This window comes from Marmota monax, unplaced genomic scaffold (genome assembly GCF_021218885.2).
Source record: "Marmota monax isolate L192 unplaced genomic scaffold, Marmota_monax_Labrador192_F-V1.1 WCK01_AAM20220418_F8-fsc00033, whole genome shotgun sequence".
Taxonomy (NCBI): domain Eukaryota; kingdom Metazoa; phylum Chordata; class Mammalia; order Rodentia; family Sciuridae; genus Marmota; species Marmota monax.
The window spans coordinates 6,990,482-7,004,652 of NW_026694282.1; the positions used below are offsets into that span (position 1 = coordinate 6,990,482).

Consider the following 14,171-nt stretch of genomic DNA (forward strand, 5'->3'; position numbering starts at 1 on the left):
CAGCCAGGATTTTATGAAAATATAGAGAAAAGGATGGATATGATTGAAATAAACAATGGAAATGTGTATAGAGTGTTAGAGTCTGTAAACAAGTCAGGATGGCACCTGGCATTTTGCCAGAGAAATGTTAGAATCTGTAAACAAGTCTGGATGGCGCCTGGCATATTGCCAGAGGGAGTGGTTTGTGAAGTAACACCAGCGAGCCATTAAGTGTGGAGATTTCTTATTGGTTGACTGATGTATCTAGTTTATGCTAATTAAGATAAGCTGTGTGGAATGTATAAATATCCCTCCGGTCCTACAATAAATCGTTTCCACTCCTGCTGCATCAATCTACACAAGTTGTTCGTCACCCCCCCCCCCCCCCCCCCGTTATTTTGCTGCAGCCGGACTGCGGCAATAGAGTGCCCATCAAATATCAGAGTGCCTGGGCTGGTGAGCCCGAAGGTGTGTTAAATACTAGGATTCAGGATGGATAAAACAGTCCTTGCCCTCAACAAGTTCACAGGATGATAACTGAAAGTATATGAGAGAAGACAAGAACATGTAACTTTATAGTTTAGATATTGTATCTGTACTAAAAGTTTGTTGAAGGGGACAATCTCTTTATAAGATTGTAAACATTAAAAATATGAATCATTTGGGGCTGGGGTTGTGGATCAGCAGTAGAGCGCTTGCCTAGCAAGTGTAAAACCCTAGGTTCAATCCTCAGAACCACATAATAATAAATAAAATAAAGGTATCGTGTCCAACTGCAACTAAAAAAATAAATATTAAAAAATATGAATCATTTCAAAAGGGATTTAGAAGTATTCATGAAGGATGGTTTAGTAAGAAGATAATAAAGGGAGGTGGGAACTTTTAGTTATTGACAACAAATCTAGTAATAGTAGTTGTTTGTTATCAGGAACTGTGCTAAAGTATTTAATGTGATGCATTATACCATGAGATAGCTGTTAGCTACATGTTACAGATGGGGAGACAGAAGTTTGGAAAGATGGAATGACTTGCCCAGATTACACAGCTAGTGAGGAAATGGCATTGGATCAAAGCAATCTGATTCCAGAGCCCACATCTTTAACCCTTCAAGCCGTGATGCTTCTCTCTGTAGAGCATAGAAAGATACATACCTATAGAATAAACCTTAGGATTCTAATGATAAGAAAAAGATAATAGATAGAAAAACAGATGGACTATGAAATCTGAATAGTTAATAACAGGTGAAAAGTGGCTGAGTCCCAATATACAGTGAAATAAAGTTGAAACCAGAGTTACCACACCCACCAGAATGGTAAAAATTGAAAGAATGGCAATTCTGAATGTTGGTGGGAATGAGAAGTTACTGGAACCTTCTGTTGCTCGTGAGACTGTAGGCCAGCACGGCCACTTCTGAAATTGGTTACCTATTACTCTCATCTTATACACAGTCAGAGTTCTTGTCTGATACAGGGTCTATCAACAAACTAGTATTTTAATTACATTTGAATAATAATTGGTGATAGAGTAAAGGGGTAAGTGTTTGATCGTAATAATCCTGCGTTTAAAAACAACAGAAAAGGTAATAAATATGTGAAGACCTTGATCTTAAAGGAATAATGTTAACTATGTTTTTATTATATGGTCGAAGTTAAGAACTATGGCATCTATTTTTATGAGATTACTCAAGAAATAGAAATGTGATGTGGAGCTGTTGGTGAATAACTTTGGTTTCATAGTACCTGTATCCTGTGACATTCTCATCCAAGTCATTTTCTGCCATTTTTGTTGTAATACCAGGGCCCAGACCCCAATCTTGGTACAATGTCAGCTAAAATGAACAATTGTTGGTGAAGGCAGACCATTCATGTGGGGGAACTTTTAAAATTGGACTCATAGAATCCAAATCTGCTTTAATAACTATCCCCAAATGAAGTACTTTGCACTAAATTTGCCAGACAACCTCTTCAGGTGAACCTAGACATACCTGAGCTGTAGTATAACTATTTCTCTTACACATCCTCTTTCATAATCTAATCTCCTATCAGGAACACCTAACACTGACTGGGAAAGGACCCATGTTTACAAAAGAACTTTAAAAATACCTCATCCATTGAATATGCATGTGATTAATGCTGAGTTTATTTGCAGGGAAGAATTGGAGAGCTGGAGCTGCAATTAAAACATGGAAAAGAAGGAGCTGAGGAGGTGCAGTACAAAAAAACCACAGCCTGGCTCTGGTAAGGGGTGGCATTCTGCAGCTCCTCATTTGTCATGGGCGCAAGCTGTGAGGGGAATGGCAACTACTTTAAAGGCTTTAATATTGGCAGCTTTACCTTCTGTATGAGCCTGAAGGGGACAATGTTAGTGGATTTGATAGGTACCTTTTCATCCCTTACCTAAATATAACACAAGAGCTTTATTCGTATTATATATACACATATAAAATACACCCCCCCCACACACACACACGTGTGTGTGTGTGTGTGTGTGTGTGTTGTCCCTTGTGTTCATGGGAAATTGGTTCCAAGATCCCCTGTGGATACCAAAACCTGTGGATGCTGAAGTCCCTTCTATGAAACGTCATGGTGTTTGCCTATAACCTATGTGTATCCCCCCCCATATACTTGAAATCATATCCATATTATTCCATATTACTTTTAGTATCTTATACAATATAAATTCTCTGTATATAGTTTTTATACTGTGTTGCTTAAGGAATAATGACCAGAAATAAAATCTTTACCTGCTCAGTACAGATGCAGTTTTTTCCCTGAATATTTTTGACCCACAGTTGATGAGATCCATAGATGCAGAACTCATGGATTCAGAGAGTGGACCATACATAGTTATATAATTTTTTTAATGCAGTGTGAAAATGGTTTGCCCTTCAACCCTCCACCTTGCCCTCCAGAACTTTTCCCTTTGTAAATGATTATTATAGGTGCTTTTGAAGAAAAATTTCTGTTTGTCTGACTTAATTTTTTGTTGTCCCACCTCACAGAGTCAAGAATTACTTCCCTCTCCTCTGCTTCCTCCTTCCCCAAGACAGCTTCATTATTAGAAACAACTTTCCTTCGTCAGGCCTTTAATTTCTTTGGCACATACTCTCTGGGGACTTCTCACTATATTGTCTTGAAATGTGCAAGTAAGCACTGGCACATTAAAAGCAACTTAAATTGTTGCGTAGGTTGGGAAGAACACTTTGTCAGATTAATGTTCCTGCAGCCTAAATGTAAGTTAAGTGCCCAGAACCTGAATAGCTTTGTCTGCAGCCACAGGTTGCTGTGATCTAAATATCTGCAAAGTTTTATTTGTAGAAAAGCAGAATCTGTGTGTTTAATGAATTTGTTTTCTAAGTTACATTTTTTTAGATTTATTTAAAAAAAAAACAGAGTATTCTGCTATTGGATTTAAGATTAGAGAGTAAGAAATTAGGTTTTTTTGTTTCTTTTTTGCTATAATCTTTTGCATCTAGTTTTGATTTCATCTTCTGAAAGTGATAATTTGGTGGGAGTTTTTTTCTGTACTCTCCAAAATGTTTATAGACTATGGATATAAGTTCCTGATGAAATCCAGGGGCTGCATATTTATGTGAGAATAAGAGGGATAGATCCCCTGAAATTAAACAAAAATTTATAAACTTATAGTAACTAATAAGCTGTTTTGAATTGAGCTCTTTGGAAAACCTCACTAAATGGGAACACAGTCCCAAATTAAGATAAAGTCATCTTTTTATTACTTCAAAATGAATTTATTAGTATCTGTTGTGTATTGGGCATTGTTCTAAGTACAGAGTAACAGCGATAGACATATGGTTCTTATTTTTAAGTCTATTGATGTGGTGAATAACATTTATTGATTTCCATATATTGAACCATCCTTGCATCCCAGGGATGAATCCTACTTGATCATGGTGCACAATTTTTTTGATGTGCCTTTGTATCCGATTTGCCAGAATTTTATTGAGGATTTTTGCATCTAGGTTCATCAGAGATATTGGTCTGTAGTTTTCTTTCTTTGAGGTGTCTTTGTCTGGTTTCGGAATCAGGGTGATGTTGGCCTCATAGAATGAATTTGGCAGAGCTCCTTCTTTTTCTATTTCCTGAAATAACTTGAAAAGTATTGGTATTAATTCTTCCTTAAAGGTTTTGTAAAACTCCGCTGTATACCCATCCGGTCCTGGGCTTTTCTTGGTTGGAAGTCTTTTGATTGCTTCTTCTATTTCATCTATTGTTATTGGTCTGTTTAAGTTGTGAGTATCCTCCTGACTCAGTCTGGGCAAATCATATGACTTAAGGAATTTATCGATGTCTTCACTATCTTCTATTTTATTGGAATATAGGTTTTCAAAATAATTTCTAATTGTCTTCTGTATTTCTGTAGTGTCTGTTGTGATATTGCCTTTTTCATCCCGTATGTTAGTGATTTCAGTTCTATGATCATCTCAATAGATGCAGAAAAAGCATTCGACAAAGTACAGCATCCCTTTATGTTCAAAACATTAGAAAAACTAGGGATAACAGGAACTTACCTCAACATTGTAAAAGCTATCTATGCTAAGCCTCAGGCTAGCATCATTCTCAATGGAGAAAAATTGAAGGCATTCCCCCTAAAATCTGGAACAAGACAGGGATGCCCTCTATCACCACTTCTATTCAATATAGTTCTCGAAACACTGGCCAGAGCAATTAGACAGACGAAAGAAATTAAAGGCATAAAAATAGGAAAGGAAGAACTTAAATTATCACTATTTGCAGATGACATGATTCTATACCTAGAAGACCCAAAAGGGTCTACAAAAAAACTACTAGAACTAATAAATGAATTCAGCAAAGTGGCAGGATATAAAATCAACACGCATAAATCAAAGGCATTTCTGTATATCAGCGACAAAACTTCTGAAACGGAAATGAGGAAAAACACTCCATTCACAATATCCTCAAAAAAAAATAAAATACTTGGGAATCAACCTAACAAAAGAGGTGAAAGATTTATATAATGAAAACTACAAAACCCTAAAAAGAGAAGTAGAAGAAGATCTTAGAAGATGGAAAAATATACCCTGTTCATGGATAGGCAGAACTAACATCATCAAAATGGCGATATTACCAAAAGTTCTCTATAGGTTTAATGCAATGCCAATCAAAATCCCAACGGCATTTCTTGTAGAAATGGATAAAGCAATCATGAAATTCATATGGAAAAATAAAAGACCCAGAATAGCAAAAGCAATTCTAAGCAGGAAGTGCGAATCAGGCGGTATAGCGATACCAGACTTAAAACTATATTACAGAGCAATAGTAACAAAAACAGCATGGTACTGGTACCAAAACAGGAGGGTGGACCAATGGTACAGAATAGAGGACACAGAGACCAATCCACAAAGCTACAACTATCTTATATTTGATAAAGGAGCTAAAAGCATGCAATGGAGGGAGGATAGCATCTTCAACAAATGGTGCTGGGAAAACTGGAAATCCATATGCAACAAAATGAAACTGAATCCCCTCCTCTCGCCATGCACAAAAGTTAACTCAAAGTGGATCAAGGAGCTAGATATCAAATCAGAGACTCTGCGTCTGATAGAAGAAAAAGTTGGCTCCGATCTACATATTGTAGGGTCGGGCTCCAAATTCCTTAATAGGACACCCATAGCACAAAAGTTGATAACAAAAATCAACAAATGGGACTTACTTAAACTGAAAAGTTTTCTCTCAGCAAGAGAAACAATAAAAGAGGTAAATAGGGAGCCTACATCATGGGAACAAATTTTTACTCCTCACACTTCAGATAGAGCCCTAATATCCAGAGTATACAAAGAACTCAAAAAATTAAACAATAAGAAAACAAATAACCCAATCAACAAATGGGCCAAAGACCTGAACAGACACTTCTCAGAGGAGGACATACAATCAATCAACAAGTACATGAAAAAATGCTCACCATCTCTAGCAGTCAGAGAAATGCAAATCAAAACCACCCTAAGATACCATCTCACTCCAGTAAGATTGGCAGCCATTATGAAGTCAAACAACAACAAGTGCTGGAGAGGATGTGGGGAAAAGGGTACTCTTGTACATTGCTGGTGGGACTGCAAACTGGTGCGGCCAATCTGGAAAGCAGTATGGAGATTCCTGGGAAAGCTGGGAATGGAACCACCATTTGACCCAGCTATTGCCCTTCTTGGACTTTTCCCTGAAGACCTTAAAAGAGCGTACTACAGGGATACTGCTACATCGATGTTCATAGCAGCACAATTCACAATTGCTAGACTGTGGAACCAACCCAGATGCCCTTCAATAGATGAATGGATAAAAAAAAATGTGGCATTTATACACCATGGAGTATTACGCAGCACTAAAAAATGACAAAATCATAGAATTTGCAGGGAAATGGATGGCACTAGAGCAGATTATGCTTAGTGAAGCTAGCCAATCCCTAAAAAACAAATACCAAATGTCTTCTTTGATATAATGAGAGCAACTAAGAACAGAGCAGGGAGGAAGAGCAGGAAGAAAAGATTAACATTAAACAGATACATGAGGTGGGATGGAAAGGGAGAGAAAAGGGAAATTGCATGGTAATGGAGGGAGACCCTCATTGTTATACAAAATTACATATAAGAGGTTGTGAGCGGAATGGGAAAATAAACAAGGAGAGATATGAATTACAGTGGATGGGGTAGAGAGAGAAGATGGGAGGGGAGGGAGGGGGGATGGTAGAGGATAGGAAAGGTAGCAGAATACAACAGTTACTAATAGGGCATTATGTAAAAATGTGGATGTGTAACCGATGTGATTCTGCAAGCTGTATTTGGGGTAAAATTGGGAGTTCATAACCAACTTGAATCTAATGTATGAAATATGATATGTCAAGAGCTTTATAATGTTTTGAACAACCAATAAAAAAAAATTAAAAAAAAAAAAACAGCGATAGACAAAGCCCAGTCTTTGTTTACCCAGGGCTTATAATTGACTGAGGAGAAATAGATATCCAACAGAATATGATAGCTTTTGATTAGTGGAAGAAAAATAAAATATGATAAAATAAGTAGCAAGTAGGGCTGGAATGGGGTGGGGAAGAGTCCGGTGTTACTAGTTTCCCTAAGTTCAGGGAGAGCCTCTTAGTAACATGGCTTTGGGATGAGACCTGAAAGAAGTGAGTGGGGGTGAGCCAGGCTGTTAGCTGGGGTAGAGCCTTCCAGAAAGGGAAACAAAGACTCTTGGAGAGAGTGCTCCTGTGACATGGAGAGAGCCAGGTGGAGGAGGTAGAAGAACTTAGAGCAGAGAGGTTTAGATAAGATTATGAAGGGCCTTTGTAGACTTGAAGATGACTTTGGTGAGATGGAGAAACACAGGAGGATTTGAACCAGAGGATATGACTCATAATTCAGAGTGATCACTCAAGCTGCTTTGGTGAAAATATATCCTGAAGGATGTGATTAGGAGTTCATTGCAATAATTCAGGCAAAAGATGGTAGAGTTTGGGACTAAGGTGTTAGCAATAGAAGTACTGAAAAGTAAATAAATCTTGAATCTATTTTGAGGACAGAGTCCATAGGTTTTAAAAGATAAGAATTTAAATGAAGGGTGTGAGAAAAAGATGGAATTCAAGAATCACTCTAAGATTTTGACTTTGACCAAGTAAAAGTATACAATTCCCATTTACTAAATAAGGGCAGACAATAGGAAAACAGGTCTGTGTAGGGAAGGAATCAGATTTTAGACTTGTTCAGCCTAGATGCCTAATAAGACCTCCAATTGGAGATACCTACTAGGTTATTGACTTTGATTCTAGAGTTCCATGGAGAGGTTAAGCATAGATATATAAATGTGGTATCATCAGCATATTTATGGCATTTAAACTCAGAATGCTAAATGAGATCATACAGGAAGTGAGTAAAGAAAGACAATTTCAGAGGATTGAGCCCTGGAGCATATCAGCATTTGGGGCAGTGGATGGATGGGAAGGGTAACAATAATGCAGCAAGAAAACTCATGATCAGGGATACAGGAAAAGTATCAAGAGAGTGTGGAATCTTTAAAACCAAGGAAAGAGTGTTCTAAGAAAGGAGAGACCAATTGTGTCAAATGCTGAAGTTGGGATTAAGAATTGAACATTGTATTTGGCTTATCAAAAGTCATTGGTAACCATGACAGGAGCTGTCTTGTTGGTATTGGGGTTTAAAAGCCAGATTACAGAAGGGCCTATAGGGAGTGGAAGGAGAACTAGAATCAAGTATAGTTAAGATTCTCCTAAAGACATTAGGGACAAATAAATGGAGCAATAATTGGAGGACTTTTTCTTCTCTTAAAAGAGGGTGGATACTACACTGTTTTCACTTGCCAAGGGGAGTAATATAAGTAGGGAAGGAAAAATTTGTGATACAGCCGAGAAGGGAGTAGGAAAGGAGCTCTGGTGCATAAGCAGAAGTATAGACAGGTCATCGTTTGTAAATATTCCACATAGACCAATCAGAGATTATGCTGAATGCACTGTGCTCCATTAGGAAGGCAAAAATTGAACAATATATTTTAGAGAAATTTACTGTCAAATTATTTTTTAAAATACAGGTTTATGGTCTATAAGAGCAGTTTGTAACTATCTGAAAACTTGGTTCTCAAGAATGACTCATTATTAGGGAGTCCTGAATAACTAAGATTTTTTTAAATGTCAAGTACATTTATGAATGTATGTATAATTTATACTTGAATATTAAAATTTTATATTTATGAAAAAGTTGGAGTTGGCAAAATTCAAAGTATATATTGAAAATCATCCTTTAAAATGTAAACTCGACAGTAAGTGGTTGTTTTTTACTTTGTTTCAAGGCTCCTATGTTAGAAAAAATATATATACATTCTGTGGATATTTTAACTGAGTATACTCACAAGTATAATTATTTTCTTTTGGTTTCGGTATGATTGTATAACCGAAGTTTAAAATTGTATGTTATATACACATACAGTGACTATACCTTGTGTACAATTTGGAAAATAGTAAATGGATGCTTTGGTGAGCTCTTATTCATAAAAGATGTCATAATTTGGATCATAACAGAAATGCTTCAGACTAGGTGGCTTAAACTATGGAAATTGATTTGTTATGGTTCTGGAATCTGGGAATCAGATTAAGTAGCCAGTCTATCTAGTATCTGGTGAAGGTCCATGTTCTGGTTTTCAGATAGCCACTGTAAGGTTGTAACCTCACATGGCAGAAGAGCAGATAGGATGGAAGTAAGCTCTCTTATATCTGTTCTTATAATGAGGGCAATAATCCCATTCATGAGGGCTCCACCTGGCACCTATTAACCTCTCAAAGGCCCCACCCCCTAATGTCGTCACACCAGGGGTTAGGATTTCAACACATGAATTGGGAGGGGGGAGGCGACATTAAGTCTGTGAAGAGACTTATATTGAGAACACCTGTATACCTACCACTCACGTTGCAAAGACACCATCACAGTGTGGCCTGTATATCCCTTTTCAATTATATTCACCTCTTTCCCTACATTCCCCATCTTTGTGACCTAAGGATAAGAATAAGAAGATGAGGCTCTCTTTGAAGTAAAGCCCTTATAATATTTCTTTTCCCTTGCTCTAAAGTTCTACTTATACAGTTCTAAGAGCTGAAATCATTGTGGGAGGTTCTTATTAGTTGGTGAGTAAGAAAAAAGATTGAGCTCTTGCTCTAACATAAGCTCATGTCTATTTTCCATCTCGTTTCAGGGTCAGAGACATGTTGACTGATGAGATCACCAAGACAGCTGCAAAGTAAGATTCATTTACTTTCTCACCAAAAAAATTTTATGAACATTTTTTTTTTCCTGGAAGGTACATACAGTTTCTTCTGTTAGGGCATTTCATAGCTTTAAGGATTATAAAGTACTTTTTGCTTATTTATTTAAAAAAAATCAGTCATTACCCTTTCTTATATTAATTCTTGCTATATATCTTTTTGTGCAAATTCAGAGGGGCTGCTACAAACAAGATTTTTACAGCAAGAGTCATGAGGTTGAGCCCTCATGAAAAAAAAATGCTATGTGCTTTATCTTAAATTTAAAGGTTTATAATTTAGTTCAAGGGGGAAAAATAAGAAAGGAAGAAATTCTGGAGAATGTGAGTATGTGGGGTCTACACATAGATTACTAAATCTCAACCACAAAGCAGCAGACAGATCAAGGCGTCTCTTCCTTTCATTTCCTTGGTGTTAAGTGGTTCAGGATATCTTAACATTGAGTTTTTAAATACTAAACACTAATGCGAAGACCTAGTAAAAAGGCAATTTCAGTTATATCCTTACGGTTGTTTTAACAGTTGAGTGTTGCTGCCCAGGGGCTTTTTCATTTACCTTACATCAACTCTAAGAAAATTAGACTCTAATGAACTTGCTCAAACAGTCCCTTCAGCCTCCTTTGTTAACAAGCTGACGATTGTTTCTGGCAGTGAGTTCCATGTCAGTTACATTCACTTGTCCCTTCTACCATCTACTTTAGCTGCTGGATTTATTTGACTTCCTTTCTTCATCACCTTCAAATAGCATAGATGCACCTTTGACCTAGAGGATTTCGTGTGAACTCAAATTCCACATCATATAGAAATACTTACTGTATAGTTTATCCTTATCCTATCTCAGTACCTTCTGTAGGTAAGTAGGTTTTGCCTTAACAAAAAGTAAAAACAAAATAAACAATAACAACAACAACAAAACACGGTCAATCTTAGAGAGATTTCTGCCAATAACATCTTAAGCAGGCATTTAACTGTGAAGTCTGATCTCAGCACATGGTCACTACTCAGCTTTGTGTCTTCTGACAAAGAGAAAGAGAATTGTTCTCAATTCTGTGGGAGGCACTGGGGAATATCTGAACACATAACTGTTGACAAAACCAAAGCACAGAGAATCTTCCATAGGAACTCATTTGCCTCTGCTTTTCTACTTGGGTGAATTGCAGACACAGCCTAGAATGCCTAGTTGCATGTTGGATGGAAAGGGGTGCTGAGTTGTGGGTGGGACTTGTCTTGGCTCTTTACCTTTTATAGTTTGTTCTGTTATACAATCTGCTTACATCCTATTAAAAACTGCTCTGACATTTGCAAAAAGCATGAATGCTGAAGAAACTCAGTTTTCTATTAAAACCATAATTTTGCCTCTCTAGTAGCTTTTGCACTTCCCATACTAAAATTTTATTTCAACATGACTTTTATCTTCAGATTTGCAAAGCATCATTTCATGACTAATACCTAAGGAGAAGGCGTTTACATTCTCAGTGCTATGGAGTGAAAATAAGTCATGTACTCATGGCATTACCACCACTACCTTTTTTGTGTATGTGTGTGTAGTACTAGGGATTGAACCTGAGGCCTTGCATATGCTAGGTAAGCTCTCTACCTCAGCTTGCATTACTACATTTTCATCGGAAATTTCAAAGTGTTTTTTAGACCGTATCCTATTAAGGCAATCCCAATAGTACTCTGCATGACAGCAAGTGAACAGGAGATATGTAAGGTTCAGAGGCTGAAAGATTAGTGACAGAACAGGGGCAAAATCGCTGCCATTCTCTTTGATTCTTTCCATTGGCTTCCTCAACCAGGTGAAGACTTTACCACTACTCTCTGACAGCTCAGAGTTTGGTCCTTGGACCATGACTGCCATAGGCTGTTCTGGACCAGACAAGGGCCTGTTTTGTTCAGAGTCCTAAGTTAAATGCAGGAAATAAAACAGGAGTCATGGAATTAAACAGATTTCTCATTTAAGAGCATTTTTCCAGCACCAGAGTTAAGGCTAAGGGACAATCAGAACTCAGAAAAAGCCTAGTGATCGATGGAAATTTGTTTTCATTGTTATTAATTAAATAGATTTGAACCTGAAGACAAAAATCTCCAAATGATTGGGTCACTTTGGTGATATATAGTGTAATACTTTACTCCTAAGAAAGCATCATTGCAGCTCATCCTTCCTTGTGCTTTTTAATTAGGTTAATGGCATCAGTTTGTTCTAAAGGACAATTTAATTAAAATGTCAGTGGTGTTGCCTAGATAAATACTGTACTGATGCTGACATGTTATTATGCAAATTAGTCACTGCTGTTTGACTGGTAGGAGATGGTTCTTTGAGTAACAAGGTGATGAGTTTTTGCTGAACCAGTTGTGGATTTTCATCTGGCCAGTTCTCCTTGAATTTGTTTCACTAAATATATCTTTAATGCCTTTTGTTCATAAGTCATTATCCTGGGCACATAGAGAATGCAAAGATGGTCAAGAGTTACGCATGGTACCTCTGCAAAATGTGTAGCGTGGCCTTCAGATACATTATATAGACTCTGGCATAGTTTTCACTATTTAAAGATTAATGTCCAAATAGTCATTCAGCCTGTAACTTAAGATCTAATTACCAGTGACTTTTACTCCTTTTTTCAACAATACATGCTCAGGTTGTCGAGGCTAATGAAACTTGAAATGATTTGGGGTACTGTTTTACAACTGAAGCTAAATTCTTTTTTCAGAATTTCAGGGTTAAAAAGATACTTTTTTTTCATATTGGGTGATATCAGGTGACCATGTAAGGATCATCTGAAGGAGCATAAAACCTGGGGATTTAATTTTCAGATCATTGAGAATTAAAACTATTTTTTAATACAACCATAGGAATTCATGACCATCTTGTAGTGGGACAGGCCTCAGGATATTCTTAGTTAAAACAACAAAATAATGCAGATTGAGTACCCTTTATGAAAAATGCTTGAAACCAGAATTTCAGATTTTGAAGGTTTTCAAACTTTGAAATATTTTCATAGAGTTTACCAGCTGGGCATCCCTAATCCCCAGATGCAAAATGTGAAATGCTCCCAAATCAAACTTTTTGAGCATCATCGCTAACCTGTACAGAAATAAAAGATTTAGTTTTCTTTTTGTTAAACAATCTTTATGTTCTAATCTTGCCTTAGTTTGTGGTGTTTTATTATCAGCTATATAAATGCTTAGTAAACCTAATCTAGGTTGGAGCTAGCTGTTAGACCTCAAGGCTTCCTTCCAATCTTCTTTCCTCTTACTCCCAATTTGAATGTTGCTGTCTTACTAACTTATGGCAGATTTCATAGAATAAGGGTTAGAGGGGCAAACAAAATAAGCAGGTGTGAAGAGCAGGCCTTCACTGAGCTGAGCTACCCCAAGGTGGGAGGGAAAGAGGGAAGGAGGATGGATGAATAGATAAATGAAAGAACTTGAAGTGGCAAGTCCTGAATCCCAATTTTATCAAACAAAAGTAAAAATTCAAGAACACATATAAAATGACCTTTTAACACCTGCTGACCTGTTCAACTGCATTTGTGGATTGGATCTGGAGGTAAGTACTAGGTTTGCAGGGGGAAAGGACTGGAAGTCCTCCTCATCCTACGCATCTATTCTAGTCCTGCACTGGAACAAGCAGGGAATGGCTCTTGAATGCACACAATGGATTCAGGTTCTTATCTCAAGTCCAGGTTTGCGGGGACAGCCTCTTTATTTGTGGATATGCACAAGCATTAGCCTAACAACAGAACTCTTTGGATGGGTGCTCTGCTGCCTAAGTTCTTTTATGACAGATGTGTCAGCCAACAGTATCTCATCAATGCCTCATTGAGTACTTTCTTCTATAGGATTGGTTTAGGATTATAGAATAATAATAAATGTAGACTTTCAAATGCTGAATATATATGAGAAATATTTAGTTTTCTTGATGTCAAATCCTGAAGTCAAAAATAAAATTTTTGTTGCTAGTATTAGAAAACTATCATTTGAATGAATAATAGAACAACTCTTAGTCTAAACAGGGTTTTTTTGTTTGTTTGTTTTTGGCATTTTATTTTACATCTCCAAATTGTATTGCAACTGGCTTTAGGGTTGCTGGCTTTGAAATATTAAAAGAAAGAGAGAATGATAATGACTGAGGAGAGATGCCTTGTGTCAAGTTGCAAGTAAAGTGTACTGTCTGATGTGGTTCAAGAGAAGCTGGTTCCACACACCAGTGCTTCAAAAAAGCCAGAGGCCATTCCATTCTGCTCCGTTTATTCACATAATTGTCCTTGGGTGTGTTTTCAGAACAAATCAATAAATTTAAATTGGCTAAAGATGACACAGAAGAAGATAGCTTGGGAAATGTCATGTCAAGCAACAGAATAAGAATTTTAGCAAGGAAGATGTTAGATATGTGAG

The 14,171-nt window shown here is 37.1% G+C and overlaps 1 protein-coding gene across 3 annotated transcripts in view; it reads left to right on the forward strand.

The window, feature by feature from the left end:
• Nucleotides 1-14,171, forward strand: part of Focad (focadhesin) — a 296,580-nt gene that overhangs the window by 218,640 nt on the left and 63,769 nt on the right. For all 3 annotated transcript variants that reach the window (XM_046467321.2, XM_058586381.1, XM_058586382.1), the window contains exons 23-24: nt 2,128-2,216; nt 9,708-9,752. In XM_046467321.2, coding sequence (XP_046323277.1) covers nt 2,128-2,216; nt 9,708-9,752 — 134 coding nt within the window. The remainder of the gene's footprint in view (nt 1-2,127; nt 2,217-9,707; nt 9,753-14,171) is intronic.